The 21,522-nt window shown below is 41.1% G+C and overlaps 1 protein-coding gene across 1 annotated transcript in view; it reads right to left on the reverse strand.

Moving 5' to 3' along the window:
- Nucleotides 1-21,522, reverse strand: part of CFAP54 (cilia and flagella associated protein 54) — a 616,124-nt gene that overhangs the window by 38,369 nt on the left and 556,233 nt on the right. Inside the window, exons 63-64 of the mRNA XM_082253561.1 lie at nt 16,755-16,904; nt 9,699-9,910 (exon numbers count right to left, since the gene is read on the reverse strand). Coding sequence (XP_082109687.1) covers nt 9,699-9,910; nt 16,755-16,904 — 362 coding nt within the window. The remainder of the gene's footprint in view (nt 1-9,698; nt 9,911-16,754; nt 16,905-21,522) is intronic.

Below are 21,522 nucleotides of genomic sequence, written 5' to 3' on the forward strand. Positions count from 1 at the left end.
TTTTCTTAAGTGTCAGCACTGAGGTAAAGTACCACTGCCATCCAAAGAGTCAGAAATTTCTGATGGCGTGGGGAAGGAGGACTTACATCCAACGTCACCAATCGGTTCCCTGGGTATAACATAGTGTTTTAACTTCTAATGAAGGATTCTTCCTTGTGTTGTATTTCTGAGTAAAAGTCTAGGAAAATTGTTATATGGTTGTTGTATGAATAGAGCTCCCCAGTGTTTCTGGGGATGTGTAGAACGCAGGAGAAGGTTGTGGTGGAGTGCAATGTGCTTGCTCAATAGTTATGGCAGCAGAAATCTCCAGATTTTGTAGGTTTTCTTTTAACCAGATCTTCAGAAAAAGTTCTGGATTATTCCCCTCAGCACTCTCTGGAAATCCTATAAAATGCAAACTATTACATCTTGATCAATTATCAAGATAATCCATTATTTGCTTGCAAGCCACCAGAGAGAGAGAGACATCAATTTGCCCATGTACAAATCATTAGTAAAACCTCTTTTGGAATACGCAGTTCAGTTCTGGGCACCAGTTCACAAAAAGGATATTGGGGAACTGGAGAAAGTGTAGAGAAGGGCAACCAAACTGATAAGAGGCATGGAGGAGCTGAGCCATGAGGAAAGATTAGCTGGACTAAATGTATTCTCTCTTGATAAGTGGAGAATAAGGGGGGATATTATCATAATGTACAAATATATAAACGGTCCACATAGTGAACTTGGTGTAGAGTTATTCACCTTAAGGTCATCACAAAGGACAAGGGAACACTCTTTATGTCTAGAGGAAAAAGGATTTATTCTCCAAATATGGAAAGGCGTTTTCACAGTAAGAGATGTGAAAATGTGGAATAGACTCCCTCAAGAATATCTGATTACCTCTTGGGGATCAGGAAGGATTTTTTTCCCCCACTTGGAGCAAATTGTATCATGCTTTAGTAGGGTTTTTTCCGTCCCATGGATCAACTGTGGGTATAGGATAGCATAAATGGAAGTTTTCTATGGTGTGTGTGTGTTTTTTTTGTTAGTTGAATTGGATTGACTAGTATCTTTTTTTTTTTTTTTTTTAAACCGAATAACTATGTAACTATGGAGTTGATTTACTAAAACTAAGGAGTGCAAAATCTGGTGCAGCTCTGCTTAGAAACCAATCAGTTTCCAGGTTTTTTGTCAAAGTTTAATTGAACAAGCTGAAGTTAGAGGATGATTGGCTACAATGCACAGCTACACCAGATTTTAAACTTTTCAATTTTAGTAAATCAACCCCTATGTAACTATGAATGGCTTTCATTCATGATTCATTGTTTAATATTGTGATTGCTGTGACTAGCCAAGGTTATCACAAGGTACTGGGCTGTTGTGATTGGCCCAGTACTATGTGATCACTGTGACAGTTGTTTACTAGTGGACATGTGATCACTGTGATTGGTCACAACGATCACATGGTACCTAGACCAATCACATCAGCCCGGTACCAACAACTGTGATCCACTGTGTCAGAGATTGCGCTGCATGAGTGGGAGGATGTACGGGTACAAAGAACTAGAGAGCACCCGCTTGGCTGTTTATATAACTTGGCCGGGCGGGAAGTGGCTAGCGTAAAACCGCAGGTTTGCATTGACAACAGGTTTACTTTAATATTACCCTCTTCAGCAACATATGGTCACCTTTCCTAAACTCCTCTGCTAGTCTGCTGAGCAGCTAGAAACAAAAAAATTATCCCATACCTCCAGGTATAGATGAACATGGCATTCAATCCATGTGAATGCTCTGGTGTTTTGCCAATTTTTAGTAATGATAGCCAATTGGAGAAGAAATTTAGTCACATTGCTAATAATCACAATAACTATTGTTCTGGCCAGGTCAGTAGATGTTTAAAAAAAGACCTGGATTCTTTCCAGAATTCAAAAAAATATAACTGGATACTAATATTCAGACATGGGAGTAAGTCACACATGTGCAAGTCACAAGCAAGTCTCAAGTCTTAACCTTCAAGTCTCAAGCAAGTCCCAAGTTACTGTGGCGAAAAGCAAGCAAGTCAAGTCGAGTCCCTGCTAGAAGTCAAGCAAGTCAAGTCAAGTCATTTATTTGGTCAAGTCACAAATCAAGTCAAAATATTGCTTTAACACATCTTGAGAAAATCCAAATATTTAATAACTTCAAAAAGTAAAGTCATTTTGAGTCATATGTCTCAAGTCAAAGTCAAGTCTCAAGTCATGAATACCAAGTCAAAGTCAAGTCGAGTCTTTTATTAATTTTAGTCAAGCAAGTCTCAAGTCCTCAAACTGGTGACTTAAGTCTGACTTAAGTCAAGTCATGTGACTCTGAGTCTCCCACCTCTGCTAATATTTATAGGTAATATCTGATTGCCTCTTGGGGGATCAGGAAGTTATCCCCCCTCCCCCGCTACAGCAAATTGGATCATGCTTTATTGTTTTTTTTTTTTTTTTTTTTTTACATTCCTCCTGATTAACTCTGGGTACAGGGTTGTGGATATGGAGGTTTAGGGTTGTGTGTGTGTGGTTTTCTCTGTGGGTTGAACTGGATGGACGTATGTCTTTTTTCAACAAGAGTAACCATGTAACTATGTTAAATAACATGTTACTGTATAATGAGTGAACTTTGCCTATTTTGTGTGCCTGTTCAGGTTAATGGGACTCAGCACACAGTAAAAAGATCAACTGACGATTGTGCTTCAGCTACCAACATCTTCAGCTCTTACCCAACACTAAACATTTTTTCATGTTATCTCAGGATTTACTAATGATTAGTAAAGTCATAACTGAATTTCAGTACTGCGTTTGTATTGAAGCCCCATTAAAGTGTTATCGCATGTTTACAGCTGTATGGCACTGCAGGAAATATTTTGTGCTATATATGCATAGATGTAAAGATGGCTATTCATTAGCACTATAATCTAGCTAAGGGCTTGCAAGAGATCACAAGTAGATAGGAAAAGCTATGGTGACAACATGTTAACGTAGATATAGAGGTAACAAGCTTTTTACCATGCAAGAGTGACATATATTCAATACACATAATGCCTTTTTTCTACTGACAGCATGTTGGGTAAATTGTGAACAGCAGTCCAGTGATAATGCTAGAACGGGCTGATTATCTGAGCTGTAAGCAGCCAAGCAAGTTGTACAGTATGCAAACTCGTGTTTATTCCTATCACATAATTCCTGCGATTTAAGCCAGCTATTTAAGGAGGTCAATGTGAAAACGTTACTACTGCCAAGATGGTACAAAAGCTAGATAACCTGCATTAAAACAGAGCCAAGCTGCAGTTTTTTTCTTATAACCTCGTGTAGTTTCTACATTAGCAACATATATTAACTGATATTATGAAGCCGTATAGCAGACAAGGGTCGATTTTCATCTGTTATAAAGATGAGCTTTATATGCCGCATAAAGAAAGTCAGATCTGCAAGACTATAAATGTTAAGGCTTCCCACTGATTCAGCTGGCACCCCCATTTAAGGAAACAGATGGTAAGGTCATTGCTGGCATTTAGGAAATTGCAACTCTCAGAGCAGAAGACAGTGTGTATATTTTAGTTAGCATTCACATGTCATTTAATTGCTTTAAACACAAAATGATGTTTCGCAAGCACACAGCAAGTGGAAAAAAAAAAAGCTTAATTACTTGGTAGTTTCTAAGGTAACAACATTTTCTCTAGGAAAATAAATTCCAAGATTTATGTAAACACTGTAATAATTTAAAAAAACACTGATTTATTAGGAGAGCGATGACATTTAGTTGAATCATTAAGAAAAATGGTTGCTCTAGGTTTTTTTTTTTTTTTTTAAATAATTCTGTTTATTCCACAATAATTTTTTTCTGCAATTCTGAGTTGGAAAATATGAAACTTGAAAAGGTACAAATCTATTCTTATTAAAATAACTTCACTGACATTTTACACCCAAGCTACATAATGTACATCATTTCAGTGCCCAGATTTCCTGCTGCTAGGTTATGCATTCTAGTTGGCTAGTTTGAAAGGCAATAATGATGTGCAACTGCAGTAACCTAAAGCAACCAATTAGATGTCAAATCACTAATCACATCATTGTAAAAAAAAAAAAAAAATCTGATTGACTTCCCTTTGTCTTCATGTTGATAAATAAATGGAAATCCTTTTAGAGAGTGTGTATGTGTGTGTGTATATGTATATGTGTGTGTGTGTATATATATATATATATATATATATATATATATATATAAATATACAGTGAGGGAAAAAAGTATCCCCTGCTGATTTTGTAAGTTTGCCCACTGCCAAAGAAATGATCAGTCTAGTCTATAGTTTTAATGGTAGGTTTATTTTAACAATGAGAGACAGAATAACAAGAAAAATATCCAGGAAAACGCATTTAAAAAAAGTTATAAATTGATCTAAATTTTAATGAGTGAAATAAGTATTTATTTGACCCCTTCGCAAAACATGACTTAGTACTTGGTGGCAAAACCCTTGTTGGCAATCACAGTGGTCAGACGTTTCTTGTAGTTGGCTATCAGGTTTGCACAGGAGGGATTTTGTCCCACTCTTTGTAGATCCTCTCCAAGGTTTCTCCAAGGTTTTGAGGCTGACATTTGGTAGCTCGAACCTTCAGCTCCTTCCACAAATTTTCTATGAAATTAGGGTCTGGAGACTGGCTGGGCTACACCAGGACCTTAATGTGCTTATTCTTGAGCCACTCCTTTGTTGCTGGTGTTCTGGGTTATTGTCATGCTGGAATACCCATCCACGACCCATTTTCAGTGCCCTGGCTGAGGGAAGGAGGTTCTCTCCCAAGATTTACATTGCCCCGTTTATCGTCCCTTTTTTGCGGTGTAGTTGTCCTGTCCCCTTAGCAGAAAAACACCCCCAAAACATAATTAATCCACCTCCATGTTTGACTGTTGGGATGGTGTTCTTAGGGTCATAGGCAGCATTCCTCCTACTCCAAACACAGTGAGTTGAGTTTATGCGTTTATGCCAAAGAGCTTGATTTTGGTCTCATCTGCCCACAACACTTTCATCCGGTTCTCCACTGAATCATTCAGATGTTCATTACTTCAGACCAGGGGCAGATCCAACATCCCCCCCCCCCCCCCCGAGAAAATATTACCCACACTTTTTTTTACCGGGTTCAGCGGTGCCGTACTCCCGCCACTGCAGTCCCAGCTCCTGCTCACCACTGCTCTGAAGAAGAGGGGATTTCCCCTCGAAATGTGCCAGCTATTTGGAGGGTCCTCTGGTGTGCTGGACACTGTCCTGAGGACCTGGTTGCTTTTGGATCCATTTTGGATCAATATGCTTTCACCAATCTTTTTGTTTGTGAGTGTATTTTTCTTATTTCATTTTAATTTTAACTAATTTTAATTTTAATTTTAAACTCCATTTGGGTAATGCACAAGGTTGGTGTGCCATCTTTTTGTTCTTTATACAGTGTTCCAATCAGGTTTCCCCTGCCCCTGGAGGGCAGCAAAATCTGCGTGTATACCCAGAGCCATAGAGACCTATCGCCGCCACATCTCTGTGGAGCGCAGGAGAATTTGTTTGTTTGTTCATGCCAGGCCAGCAGTGGTTGGTTGCTAGGACCACCCAGCATCTAGCAACCAACCACGTGGTTAATATGACTCTGCCCCCCGAAATTCAGCAGGGAAAGGAACTTCTTTCTCCAGGGCTCTGGCTGCTGCCACACCTCCTGGCTCACTCCTGCAGCTATCAGTGGTTGGTTGCTATCAACCAACCAACCAACCACATAGTTTGTCTGACTCCACTCCCAGCATGGAACTTCTTCTTTAGACATGGCTGCTGGCAGTGCCCCGCCTTCCCTGTGCTTCACACATTGTGAATTTAAAGAAGGTAAGGTACTTCAGGAGGCTCATATTTATTGATAGAGGAGGAGCAGCTCTGGGGACCCTGTTGTAATGAGGGGGACTCTGAGGACACTGATGTAAGGAGGGAGGCTCTATGGGGACCCTAATGTAAGGGGGGGGGCTCTCTGGGGACCCTGGTGTAAAGAGGAGGGCTCTGGGGATCCTGATGTGAGGGGGGGCTCTCAGGGGACCCTGATGTGATGAGGGGAGCTTTAGGGACCCTGATGTAAGTGGGGGCTCTCTGGTTCCCCTGATGTAAGGGGGGGGGCTCTCTGGGGATCCTGATAAAAGGAGGGGGCTCTCTAGGGATCCCGATGTAACAACGGGGACTCTGATTTAAGGGGGGCTCTCTGGGGACCGTGATGTTAGGGGGGCTCTCTGGGAACCCAATGTAATAAGAGGTGCTCTGGGGACCCTGATGTAAGGAGGACTCCCTGGGATCCTGATGTAATAAGGGAGGCTCTAGGGACCCTGATGTAAGTGGGGGGGTTCTCTGGGGACCCTGATGTAAGGGGGACTCTATGGGGATCCTGATGTAAGGGGGGATCTGGGTACTCTGATGTAAGGGCTCTCTAGTGGCCCTGATATAGGGGGGCTCTCTTAGGACCCTGATGTAAGGGGGGCTCTCTGTGGACTCTCATGTAATGAGGGGGGCTCTGGGGACTCTGATGTAAGGGGGGCTCTCTGGGGACTCTAATGTAAGGGGTGCTTTATGGGGACCCTGATATGAGGGGAGGCACTCTGGGGACCCTGATGTATGAGGGGCACTCTGGGGACCCTGATGTAAGTGGGGGGGCTCTCTGAGGACCCTAATGTAAGGTGGGGCTCTCTGGGGACCCTGATGTAATAAGGGGGGCTCTAGGGACCCTGATGTAATGAGGGGGGCTCTGGGGACCCTGATGTAATGAGGGGGGCTATGGGGACCCTAATGTAAGGCAGGGGCTCAAGGGACCTTGATGTAAGGTAAGGGGCTCTGGGGACCCTGATGCACGGGAGGGTGGCTCAGGGGACCCTAATGTAAGTGGGGGCTCAGGGGACCTTGATGTAAAGGAAGGTGGCTCTGAAGACCCTGTAATAAGAGGGGAGGGTGACTCTGGGGACCCTGATGTAAGGGGGTGACTCTGGGGACATAAGGGGGGGTCTTGGGAATTTTTGATAAAGAGGGGGGTTGGGAATTTTTGATGCAAGGGGGGAATTTCATTTGAACAGGGGGGCTTGGCCTAACTGCGGCACTCCATATGTTGTTTTGTCTGTTAGATTGGCTTCTGATTAACAGTCCTGCAGTATTCGATCAGCACAAGCAGCCAGTGACTGCAATGCTAATCAGTGTATTCTGACAGTGGGGGAATCCCGCTGTCAGAATAAAAAGACAAAGCAGGAAGGATTTCCCTATCCACCTTGAATGTGTGAATGGGAAAATGTATTCAGTTTATTTTCTTCAGCTGGCTGCCTGAATGAAAAATGCTGAACCATGTATGGCCAGCTTTACTCATGACCCCTCTACTCTATATATTATGTTGTAACATATATTATGTTGTTTTGTATGGTACTTACTCCTCCTGACCCCTGCACTCTACACAGTATATTGTACATTAGAGTCCTGACCAAGGTGTTTATTGTCCCAACAGTTGCAGGTTTTAATGAAGGCTCAGTCGGACAAAGTAATCAGTTTCTGTGCTAAGTAAAGCATATGTGATGGAAACGTTTAATTTTTTTTAATTATCATTCATTCTGAGGTTTATATGTGTCTATAAAACTGTTGCCCGTGGCATAGTTATTAGGATTGTGGTATGTGTGTGCTCGTGTATACAGCGAGTAGGCACAGATTCTGTTTAATCACCCTCCTTGTGGGGCGATGCAGGATTTTATTCCTTCACGGCGTGGTGCGTTACCAATTGTTTTGTTGGTGACTATGGTCCTAGCTGCATTGAGATCATTGACAAGATTTTCCTGTGTAGTTCCGGGCTGAATCCTCACCGTTCTCATGATGATTTAAATTCCACGAGGTGAGATCTTGAATGGAGCCCCAGACTGAGGTAGATTGACAGTTATTTTCTGTTTCTCCCATTTGCGAATAATCGCACCAACTATTGTCACCATCTCACCAAGCTGCTTGGCGATGGTCTTGTAGCCCATTCCAGCCTTGTGTAGGTCTACAATCTTGTCCCTGACATCCTTGGACAGCTCTTTGGCCTTGGCCATGGTGGAGAGATTGGAATCTGATTAATTGATTGATTGCTTCTGTGGATAGGTGTCTTTTATACAGAAAACAAGCTGAGATTAGGAGCTCTCCCTTTAAGAGATTGCTCCTAATCTCAGGTCGTTACCTGCATAGAGGACACCTGGGGGCCAGAAAATTTTTTAAAATGTGTTTTTCTAGATATTTTTGTTGTTATTCTGTTTCTCATTGTTAAACCTACCATTAAAATTATAGCCTGATCATTTCTTTGGCAGTGGGCAAACATACAAAATCAGCAGGTGTTCAAATACTTTTTTCCCTCATTGTATATAAAGGGTTAAACTGTGTATGTTGTATGTGTGTATATATATATATATATATATATATATATATATATATATATATACATACATACAGTATAACCCTCAGTGTTTTCCAAGCAGATCTGGAGCAGTGCATTGAGGCAGCTTGCTAGGGGGCAATTAAATAAACAGTATATAATTCATATGTATAATATATATCAGTGGTTGTAAGTTCTAATTTTACAGAAAATGTAAGTGATTGTATGATATGTGATCTGTAACATGTTGATATTTTAATATATATATATATATATATATATATATATATATATATATATATAGTTTTATTTGTATTCATCTTTATGATATTTAAAGCAATTAATAAGTACAGTATACTGTTTACATAGCTTAACGAACTGTCGATGCAATATGATAACACAAATATATGAAAAAAAAATAAAAAATTTGCTCAAATATATATTAGTTCCATCAACCAAACGTGAAATAAATGGTGCATTGTAATATTCAAATAGTCTGAAATCAAAACAGTCTTGTGCAAAAAAAAAAGTCCAAGGAATCAAAAACTTAATATAATAGTGAACTCCCAGATGAATGACCAAAACCATCCCCTCAAGGGTATGGTTTAGGACCCTGATTACAAGGGTCACAACACACAAATTTTTTTATACCAGGACCCAGCAAGGTGCTTAGTAGTGGATACAGAAATGGTAACCCTCCAGTCCAGTAATTTTTTGATATTTTTTTAACATATTTTATATATTTTGTATTAATATATTTCATTTAGAGCTCATTAAGTATTCGTGCAGTACTGATTTATACACATATTAGGGTGAGTTTGTCACATTGTGCTTGCAACCTATCATCACTTTGCGCTGTTGCCATAAAATTCTTTATACATAATAAGTATATAGTGTTTATAAAATGACAGCGTACCTCAAAAGCCCCCCTTGTTCTTTTAGTAAATTAGATGTAGTTGCTTCACCAGGGATGTTTGTATGTTTGGCATATTTGTTAACACACAGTATATAATCTAAGCTTCAATTTATGTCCTAATGTTTGTCCTAATGTTAGTTCAATGTCCTTTAATCAAAGCAACCCAAACAGATTTGGCATTATATATCACTATTTTACATAAAATTACAACATGGATAAAAGTTTGCTGGATAAAATATATTATAAGAGTACATAGCACATTCATGACATCTAATGTGAAGTCCTAATTGTTCACTTTAATGCTTAGAAGTCTAAATCTACTTAGAACACAATTACATATTTTCTTTGAATGAAATCAGTAAAGTTGTTCAGTGTGGTAATATAATTTCCTATACCTTAGATGGAATGTGAAATACTGTTGACTTGTGTTCCAGTCCCCAGAGAAGTTCTGCAGGGAAGTCAATCACACAGCAGGTGGAGTAAGAATAAAGATACTTCTTGAGGAACAAGTGCATCCCTGCATAGCGAACTGTAACCCCGTTACCAAAAACAGACGTGTACATTGTGTTGCCAGTAGACAATTTCCCATCGTTTTTCTCTGAAAAACCTGCAAAAAAAGGTTTTTCATTATTTTTAAATTACGTAGAGTGTGATTTCAGTAGGTGCAATAAACATGTCAGTTGTTTAAATAACAATTAGAAGTTCAGAAATTGCATATTTCTTTGAAATTAGTGTGCTCAGGTATACCCAACATCATCATGTGTACTGTCATGCCTACAGTCCATCATATGTCTGACTTGTGAGAACATGATTCATTATTTATAGAGTTTTGGTTAAAAATAATGAGGAGCTCAGGGGAAAAAAAAAAAGAAAATTGCTAAATACTAATATTTTTATAAAAATGGTACCCATGCTTCTTATTACCCATCCTTCTAACTGCCAGGTTCCTCCCTAGCATATTATATGTATAATCCCAGCAAACAAAGCTAAGCTCTAAATTAGGGATGGGCTGTGTGTTCGAGTCAAACATAGGTTCGATTTGAACAGCAGCTGTTTGTGTGTTCGCTGAACACACGAACAAATGGGGCGCTTGGTGGGAAGTTTGCCCACCGATGGGTGCTCCATAATGCACTGCGCTCTTGCAGTGCATTGATTGCTGATGATTGGCGAAAGCATGCACCTGACCTGTATGCTTTCGCCAATCACAGCACAATGTACTGTGAGAGCCATGATTGGCCAAAGGCAGAGTGCCCCACAACCCACACTACATACAGTGCCTTGCGAAATTATTCGGCCCCCTTGAACTTTTGCCACATTTCAGGCTTCAAACATAAAGATATAAAACTGCAAATTTTAGTTACACAGTTAAACAAGTGGGACAAATCATGAAGTGGAACTAAATTAATTGGATATTTCAAACTTTTTTAAGAAATAAAAAACTGAAAAATTGGGCGTGCAAAATTATTCAGCCCCCTTAAGTTAATACTTTGTAGCACCACCTTTTGCTGCGATTACAGCTGTAAGTGGCTTGGGGTATGTCTCAGTTTTGCACATCGAGAGACTAAAATTTTTGCCCATTCCTCCTTGCAAAACAGCTCAAGCTCAGTGAGGTTGGATGGAGAGCGTTTGTGAACAGCAGTTTTCAGTTCTTTCCACAGATTCGTGATTGGATTCAGGTCTGGACTTTGACTTGGCCATTCTAACACCTGGATATGTTTATTTGTGAAACATTCCATTGTAGATTTTGCTTTATGTTTTGGATCATTGTCTTGTTGGAAGACAAATCTCCGTCCCAGTCTCAGGTCTTTTGCAGACTCCATCAGGTTTTCTTCCAGAATGGTCCTGTATTTGGCTCCATCCATCTTCCCATCAATTTTACCATCTTCCCTGTCCTTGCTGAAGAAAAGCAGGCCCAAACCATGATGCTGCCACCACCATGTTTGACAGTGGGGATGGTGTGTTCAGGGTGATGAGCTGTGTTGCTTTTAGGCCAATCATAATGTTTTGCATTGTTGCCAAAAAGTTTGATTTTGGTTTCATCTGACCAGAGCACCTTCTTCCACATGTTTGGTGTGTCTCCCAGGTGGCTTGTGGCAAACTTTAAACAACACTTTTTATGGATATCTTTAAGAAATGGCTTTCTTCTTGCCACTCTTCCATAAAGGCCAGATTTGTGCAGTATACGACTGATTGTTGTCCTATGGACAGAGTCTCCCACCTCAGCTGTAGATCTCTGCAGTTTATCCAGAGTGATCATGGGCCTCTTGGCTGCATCTCTGATCAGTCTTCTCCTTGTATGAGCTGAAAGTTTAGAGGGACGGCCAGGTCTTCGTAGATTTGCAGTGGTCTGATACTCCTTCCATTTCAATATTATCGCTTGCACAGTGCTCCTTGGGATGTTTAAAGCTTGGGAAATCTTTTTGTATCCAAATCCGGATTTAAACTTCTCCACAACAGTATCTCGGACCTGCCTGGTGTGTTCCTTGTTCTTCATGATGCTCTCTGCGCTTTAAACTGACCTCTGAGACTATCACAGTACAGGTGCATTTATACGGAGACTTGATTACACACAGGTGGATTCTATTTATCATCATTAGTCATTTAGGTCAACATTGGATCATTCATAGATCCTCACTGAACTTCTGGAGAGAGTTTGCTGCACTGAAAGTAAAGGGGCTGAATAATTTTGCACGCCCAATTTTTCAGTTTTTTATTTGTTAACAAAGTTTGAAATATCCAATAAATTTCGTTCCACTTTATGATTGTGTCCCACTTGTTGTTGGTTCTTCACAAAATTTACAGTTTTATATCTTTATGTTTGAAGCTTGAAATGTGGCAAAAAGGTCGCAAAGTTCAAGGGGGCCGAATACTTTTGCAAGGCACTGTAAGGCTGTTGCTTACAAGGCAGCCATGTAGAGTGTGTGACAATGGAGATTAGGCATGTAGTTAGTGGATAGTGTGTCATAATGGAGATTAGGCAGGTAGTTAGTGGATAGTGTGTTCAGTCAGTTTACTGAAGTCAATGTAGTGTACAGGCATACCCCACTTTTATTACACGAAGGGATTCGAGCATGTATGTAAAAAGAAAATGTACTTAAAGTGAAGCAATACCTTTTTTCAATTCTCAATGCATGTACTACATTGCAATAGTCATTTAGAGGCATAACTGATTATCTAGGAAAGCTGGCCGACCCCAAAATCAGTTATTGTTGTAGACCTGGGTCCCCTCTCGGTGCATCCCAAGTTTGGTGCCCCTGTCACTTATGGTTCAGGAGCAGTGTCATGTCAAGCTGACCAAGATTTCCCATAGACGCCATTGTTAAAGATAGGGAGCAGTGCCATTCCAAGCAGTCCAAGATTTCCCATAGACGCCAATGTTAAAGACAGGGAGCAGTGCCATGCCAAGCAGTCCAAGATTTTCCATAGATGCCAATGAGCACTGAAAGCTGAAAATTGGTCTGGGCAGGAAGGGGGTGAAAGTGCCATCTATTTAAGTGGTGAAGGGGAACCCTATGACAGAATAAAAAAAAATGGCATGGGGTCCCCCCCAAAATCTATACCAGGTACAGATTTTAAGGGGAACTCCATGCCAAAAAAAAAAAAGAAAACGGAGTGGGGTTCCCCCCCCCCCAAAATCCCCTTTGGGTCTGGTAATGATTTTAAGGGGAACTCCATGCCAAAATTAAAAAAAGAAAAACATGCGTGGGGTCCCCCTAAGTATTACGTGACATCAGAAGGGGGGTGCCATCGGGTGACATAGCAGGGTGGCCCCGCCCCTCGCCTATTTAAGAACTGTCAAAGCGCAGATCAGGCAGACGGCGGGAGGCTTCCCAAGAGGCAGAAGTGTTTTTTATTTTTTCTATTTTTTCGGGTCCAGCGGGCGTCATGCTTGACGATGAATTTACACCGAGGGACACTATTTCCTGTGTTTCTTACTTTTTGACACTTTTTTTTTGGTGAATGGGTAGGGGAATTATGCACCCCATACCCATTCACATGGGGGGGCAGGATCTGGGGGCCCTCTTGTTAAAGGGGACTTCCAGATCCTGATAAGCCCCCCGCCCGCAGACCTCGACCACTCGTCCTCCCCCTTTCCTGACCTGCCAGGCTAAATGCTCAATAAGGGTCTGGTATGGATTTTGAGGGGGAGCCTACGGCATTTTTTATTTAAATTTTAGCAAAATACTTGGTTATACTTGATATATTTGTATAGCTTACTTTAGAATAATATACTAATGTTTTATTCAAAGGGGTTTAATTTAGTTCTAAATTTCAAGCCTTTCATGGTAGTACTACTTGTGTGACTGACTCAGTGCTGTTTCCATGGGTCTGCATAGAACTTTAAAAAAGTCAGAAACCCCATCAGTTTCTACAGGTATCACTTATTTACTAACAGATATATCAGCCTAGGTGTCACACCACTTCTTCAAACTCAATCTATCCAAAATCAAGCTGATAATATTTCCTCCCCCATGTGCTCCTTCCCCCTGACTTCTCTGTCAACATCAATGGCACAACTGTCTGTCCCCACATGCCAGGATGCTAGGGGTAACCCTGGACTCTGAACTGTCCTTTCAGGCTCACATCCCTGTTCAAATTATGCCACCTCCACAACATCTCCAGAATATGCCCATGCTTAACTATTGACACCACTAAGCTTCTAATTCTCTCCATGGTTATCTCTCGCCTTGACTACTGCAACTCCCTCTTCACTGGATAACCTTTACATAGGCTATCCCCACTTCAGTCCATCATGAATGCTGCTGCCAAACTCATCCACCTTTCCAACCATTCAGTGTCCTCCACCCCTCTCTGCCAATCCCTCCACTGGCTTCCGCTCACCCAAGGAATACATTTCAAAGTATTACCCATAACTTACAATGCCATCTCAAACTCTGTCCCCTGCTACATCACTAGCTTGGTCTCAAAATATCAACAAAGCTGCTCTCTTTGGTCCTCCCAAGACCTCCTGCTCTCTAGCTCCCTTGTCACCCCCTCCCATGCTCACCTCCAGGATTTCTCCTGAGCTTCTCCCATCCTTTGGAACTCTCTTCTCCAATCTGTCAGACTATCTCCTAATCTATCCATCTTTAGATCCCTTAAAAACCCTTCTTTTTAAAGAAGCCTATCTTGCTTCTAACTAAAAATACTGTTTTTTACTTTCTCCATCAGCTCATCCCCACAGTTAATACCTTTTGTATTACTTGATCCTCCCTCTTAGATTGTAGGCACTAATGAGAAAGGTCCTCTGACTCCACTGACTATATAAATCCTGAATAATAATGATAGATAGATAGATAGATAGATAGATAGATAGATAGATAGATAGATAGATAGATAGATAGATAGATAGATAGATAGATAGATAGATAGATAGATAGATAGATAGATAGATAGATAGATAGATAGACGTAGCACCCTCCTAGCTAGTTTTTGTCTCGTTCTGTAGTCAAAGCAAGTGATTGTTTGTTCTGGTCTGTTCAGAGTTCCCCTGCCTCTGGAAGAAGCTTCTTGATCATAGGGAGGGAGATTCAAATGACCAGTCTGAATATTTATCATGGCCTTTCTCAAGAAGATGACCGGGGAGTTAATAAATAGTCTGAAGCCCTGGAGAGAATGTCATCTCTTGCCAGGAGGGTTCCAAGCCTTATAGGGGGCTGCTGCCCCTTCTGAGGTAGCCTGTGGACTGTGTAGCTTTTTTCGAGGCCTCAACTGTCAGGGTTGAGGGCATGGAGTGATCTCCCAGAGGAGCTGGCTGTAGGACTTCACCATAGGGATTGGGTCTGGAGAAGGACTGTCTCCCTCACTGGACTGTGTCTAACTTTGGATATAAGTACCAGAGATACCTTGGGCTGAGATGGCCCTCACAGGGTCTCAGACTACTGGCCATTCCCCTGTTCTCAGCAGAATCCTGGAGTGTAAGCCTATAGAAGAGTCTCCTACTGTTTACTGTGCAATAGTTTGGAGTATACATGCCCTAATCCCTCTCCTGTTTAAAGTTCTTCATGCAATACATTTCAAAAAGACATCCCCTAGACTGAGTTATTGGAGCAGGTGTGCATGGACTGGTGCTTGTGGTAATGGGCAGCCTCTGTACTATTAGGAAAGAACCAGATATTATCAACAGCCTTAACAGGGGTAGCACTACAGATAGATGGATAGATAAATGGAGAGATATCTACTGTATATTTACATTTTTTGGGGGGAGGGGGATATTTTTAAAAAGCCCTAAAACTAAGAGGGAATCTGTCATCATACAGGTGATTATAGCACCTACAGTATTCTTAGCAGTCAACGTTAGAACTGAGAAAGGTACAATTGTGCAATTAATTGTGCTACACTCCTTGGATTGTGTATAGTTCAGCTGGGGATGATGGGGTTGTTCTTTTTCACATTAAGCTTTTTCTACAGTGATCCAAAAAGACGAAAATGTTTGACAGCTGTAGGAAAATGAACACTGAGAAGTTTTTGACACACTATCTATGCCATGATGTGAACTGTAAGAGACTTGGCATCTGAAAATAGTTTTATTTTAGATAATATTCCTACTACAGCTAAATGCTATTGCAACTTGAATTTCCTGGCAAGTGAAAATAACCCCCTCCATGTCCAGAGTGCAATTTTTGCATGACAGGTCTTTAAAGTGGATGTAAACCATGGGCACATATATCTGTAGTGTTTACCTATCTCTCTCCAAAGTCCTAAGTCCCCCGTCTTTCTGCTGCTCCATTCCTCTGTTATCAGCATGATAACTTCTGACAAGTTCTCTGACAAAGAAAATAAAAGCAGCTGAAAGTTTGTGTCAGGGAAGGGACTTAGAGACAGATAATCAGAGAGTTTGTCTATTCACAGCACAGCTGTGCAAGTTTCTTCATTCTCTGCCTATGTGGAAGGGGAGGTGTCCCTTTCCTCCAATCAGCTCACACACAGTGTATACCTAGACTCCCCTCCCATTCCTGAAACAGGAAGAAAACATTCTAACACGATGTACACTTTCTAAAGAAAATAGAAAGCTGAAGACAACAGATATACATGTAAAACGTATGTAGGGAGATTTGTCTCATCTCTGTGTATCATCTGAGGCTGTTCACTTCATTGGGTAAATGCAAGGGCTTACATCCACTTTAAGTGAATTACACTCTACTTATTGTGATATAAAGTATCACAAGTGATTTGCTGACCTAGAACAAGGAACAATTAATGGTACTGTTGCAGTGTCTGGGCCTCATCTGCAAAGAGTTTGTGGTTCTATAAAGGCCTGATGTTTTCTTATCTATACTTAAGTCATGCACCATGCAAAAAAACATATATTTTATTAAACAGTTGCTTTTTTATACATTTTTTTTTTAATTTGTAAATTTTAGGGTGTTATGTTATGCTACAGCATACTATTTTTGTTTGATTATATTGCCATGAAAGTAGTGATAAAAAGAAAAAAAAAAGCAATTTACCTGTCAGAGTGAGAATATTCTTCAACCTCATTAGGTGATTCTGATAGCGGATGATATGTACCCAAGACAGCTCTTCTATGGGAAGATTAAGCTTTCCTGTTGCACAATATCCTGCATTTTCTTCCTGTTTTTCAGTGCAGTTATGACCACCTATGAATTCATAACTTGTGATTAGATTAACTGCAAAAGGTACCATTAAAATAAGCCAACAATGTACTAAATTATAAGCAAATGCTCCGACTCTCTTTTCAACTATAGGAGTAAATAAGGAAGCCTTTATAAGGTCAAGGTAGGTGTAATCAGAGCTTACACATACATGAGGATTCTCTTTCTGCTCCATGTAACAGTTTCTGATCAGAGCAAAGTTTTTGTTTAATGTGAACTTGTGAGGACAAAATTGTCAGGGCCCGCAAATTTGCTTTTAATGGTTAAGGCACTGGAGTTGTCATTCTGTTTTTGATCTCATTAAGTAGCAACACAGGCTGAACTCCTGTGCTGCTTGCTTGAAGCAAACCTCACTAAGTGGTTAAGCAGGTACAAGGCTGACAGCCAGAGCCTGCACCTTGAGGCTCGGTTCACACTGGTGCGATGCGGGAAACCCTGTGAATAGCACTCCGCATTGCACCCGACTCGCAATATTCAAACCACTGGGAGTGCCAATACAAAGTTAATGACACCCCCAGATTGGTCCGCATATCTCAGTGTGAACTGTCAATTCGGACAGGAACAGGATCGCATGTGTGTGAACACCTATGCTAACAATGCTATGCTATTCTGGTGCGGACCAAAAAAAAGGTCCTGCATGAGTTTGGTCCGAATGCAATGCGAATTCAGCCATACAATCCGCATGGCTGAATTTGCACTGCACAGGTATCGCATGTGATTTGCATAGCAGTGCGGTGCGAATCACGTTCAATGTCTTCAATTGCACCAATGTGAACCAAGCCTATGAGCTGAACATCCTGCAACCAGCTAAATACATACAGGAAAATACATATATAGTAGCTGTTTGACCTGCCAAAGTATTTGTATTTCTGTCCATCCAGTTCTGAAATTTAGATGACTCTACCACACAAGGCAGGAAACCTGATTTTCTCTGCTGCAGTTAACGTGGAATTTCACTCTCACAATCAATATTTATTGAAAGTTTGCAATTTACAAGCCACATACAGAAACAAAAAAGGGTAGTTTACAAGTTTGTATCTAACCCACTACCAATATTTCCTTTTGCTTCAATAATATTATGTCTTTGCACCTAATATCATGCTTTTTTATTCACATTAACATATATGTAAATAGGTAACTATTACCAAATTATTCATTTATAGTGGAACTCAGATTTTTGCATTTTTTTTTACTAATCAGAACACACCATTGTAAAAAACGGGTTGCATTTTTGATCAGTAAAAAAAAAAAAGCACTGTATGCCTTAACCACTTAAGCCCCGGAAGATTTTACCCCCTTCCTGACCAGGCCCTATTTTGCGATTCAGCACTGCGTGACTTTAACGGACAATTGCGCGGTTGTGCGACGCTGTACCTAAACAAATTTGACGTCCTTTTTTTCCCACAAACGGAGCTTTCTTTTGGTGGTATTTGATCACCTGTGTGATTTTTTGATCATGCGCTATAAACAAAAAAAGAGCGACAATTTTGCAAAAAAAACCTATATTTTTCACATTTTTTTATATGAAATTCCCCCCCAAAAAAATGTAAAAATCAAAATTTTTTAACATTTTTGGCCAATTTGTTTTCTGCTACATATGTTTGGTAAAAAAAATCGCAAAAAGCGTATTTTGATTGGTTTGCGCAAAAGTTATTGTGTTTACTAACTAAGGGAAAGATTTTTGTCATTTTTGTTGTTTTTTTTTTTTAACGAGTAATGGCGGCGATATGCGATTTTTTTTTGCGGGACTGCGACATTGCGGCTGACAGATCGGACCCTTGACATACATTTTTGACACTTTTGGGGGTACCAGTGACATTACTACAGTAATCAGTGCTATACATATGCACTGTTACTGTAAAAATGACACTGGCAGGGAAGGGGTTAACTTTATTGGGGACGGAGGGGTTAAGAGTGTCCCTAGGGGCGAGTTTCTAACTGTGCAGGGATGCAGCTTTACATGTAACAGCAGAGATCAGTGGTCCTACATAGCAGGACCGTTAGATCTCTGCTGTTACACAGGGAAGAATGACAGGCGGCTTTGTTTACATTAGCCACCTGCCTTTCTCCCTTCACGGAGGACGATCGCGGTCCACCGGTAAAACGCGCGGACTTGTTAGGGAACGAGCCGGGGCGGGAGCGTGCCTCCGGGGGGCACGCGCCCGCCTGCTATTGGCTCACAGGCTAGTGACGTACCCATACGTCACTTTGCCTGGCCCGGGCTGTACTTGCGGTTAGAGTTTTCAGGCAGCAGTCTGCAAGTGACCTTAAAGGTTCTCAATTTTCATTTCATTGAGATCTTCACTCTCTCAATTACCATTGATTATTTTTAATCCTCATGCTGCTAACATTAGTAAATAGATAGTAAATAGATAGGAAAGTATATCCTATTTACTTGTTTTACACTTTTTTTTCTACATTTCTTCAAGCAGAGTTCCACGCAAAAGCAGAGTTCCACGCAAAAGTTGAACTTCCTCTTTAAGTGCTTCTGACCCCTGACATGCCACATTTGGCAAGTTGTTTTTTTTTTTTTGGGGGGGGGGGGGGGGGGGAGTAGGTACAGTGCCTTGCGAAAGTATTCGGCCCCCTTGAACTTTGCGACCTTTTGCCACATTTCAGGCCTCAAACATAAAGATATAAAACTGTAATTTTTTGTGAAGAATCAACAACAAGTAGGACACAGTCATGAAGTGGAACAAATTTTATTGGATATTTCAAACTTTTTTAACAAATAAAAAAACTGAAAAATTGGGCGTGCAAAATTATTCAGCCCCTTTACTTTCAGTGCAGCAAACTCTCTCCAGAAGTTCAGTGAGGATCTCTGAATGATACAATGTTGACCTAAATGACTAATTATGATAAAAAGAATCCACCTGTGTGTAATTAAGCCTCCGTATAAATGCACCTGCACTGTGATAGTCTCAGAGGTCCGTTTAAAGCGCAGAGAGGATCACGAAGAACAAGGAACACACCAGGCAGGTCCGAGATACTGTTGTGGAGAAGTTTAAAGCTGGATTTGGATACAAAATGATTTCCCAAGCTTTAAACATCCCAAGGAGCACTGTGCAAGTGATAATATTGAAATGGACGGAGTATCAGACCACTGAAAATCTACGAAGACCTGGCCGTCCCTCTAAACTTTCAGCTCATACAAGGAGAAGACTGATCAGAGATGCATAAATTAAAGAACAAAGGTGGGTTGGTTCCTATAGTGGCCTCTAGATGAATATCAAATAATATGAAAAATCGATAGTCGCTCAGTTAGTACGTAGCTGATGGGATGCCTATTGATCCAAAATCAATGCATACAAAAAAGGAAATGAAGGGAAAGTGTCTGTAAAGATGGTGAAGATAAGATACTTCAAGAGCCACTTCACAGACCACACATCCCAACAGAAAAGTAGATCAGATATAGGCTCCAACAAATGCACTGTGAAAGCTGAGTGGTGATGAAAAAGTTAACTCGTTTTTATTAAAGCACTTGTGCCTGGTGGACAAACAGAACATGCATGGACACAATAAACTTTAAAAATATAAAAACATGTACAGACAGTGGACAGTATCACAAGGGGACCTAACCCATGTATAAAGAATAGAAATTGCACATTCTGGTGGTGAACTAAAGATAGCAATCTCCTCCAATGTACTAACTACAAATTTACTACCGTGTTGCAAACCGCAAATCTGTTAAAGAACAGACTTTAGGAATGATATATGATAGAGCCGGGTATTTAATCACAAATGGATCGAATCAAGAGAGAGCCTCTTTGAACAATGTAGATCCAGGTAATAAGGATGCAGATGCTGAACCGATTACTATTGTATGGTGAGTGGACCCTGGCTGAAAGATGTAGATTCCAATAGGAGGTATTGTCCATTCAAGGCAAGTCCGATGCAGGAGTAATGGGTGGAAGGTTCCTCTGTACCGATGGGGTAGTACTTGTAGGGCCTTTTCTGATCGTTCAAGTAAGATAAATAAAGATGTATCCCAGAAATGATGGAAGAATGGACAACAGCGTCTTTGGTGTCACCGAGCCAGAAAATATAAATGCATTAAAGTAAGTGGAAAGAATCCATACCTCCGTGTGTGGAATGCCGATGACCCGGCTGTTTTGTGAAGGCTTCCAGCGGCGTGGTCCGGTTTTGGCGCTTGCTCAAGCCAAGTCTGCTGGTAGTGACAGACAAGTCCGTGGTGAGCGGTCTTGCGTCACGTCCGGTGTCGGCGAGCAGCGTATCCGGGAGTCCGTGGCCAAGCCGGAGCTCAGAGGGTCATACACACACACAGGATGGAGGTGTTAGGTCGTAGTGAAGAGTCCAACTGTCCACCGGATGTGACGCAAGACCGCTCACCACGGACTTGTCTGTCACTACCAGCAGACTTGGCTTGAGCAAGCGCCAAAACCGGACCACGCCGCTGGAAGCCTTCACAAAACAGCCGGGTCATCGGCATTCCACACACGATGGATTCTTTCCACTTACTTTAATGCATTTATGTTTTCTGGCTCGGTGACACCAAAGACGCTGTTGTCCATTCTTCCATCATTTCTGGGATACATCTTTATTTATCTTACTTGAACGATCAGAAAAGGCCCTACAAGTACTA

The sequence above is a fragment of the Pelophylax lessonae genome (genome assembly GCF_965119305.1).
Source record: "Pelophylax lessonae genome assembly, chromosome: 4".
Lineage (NCBI taxonomy): Eukaryota > Metazoa > Chordata > Amphibia > Anura > Ranidae > Pelophylax > Pelophylax lessonae.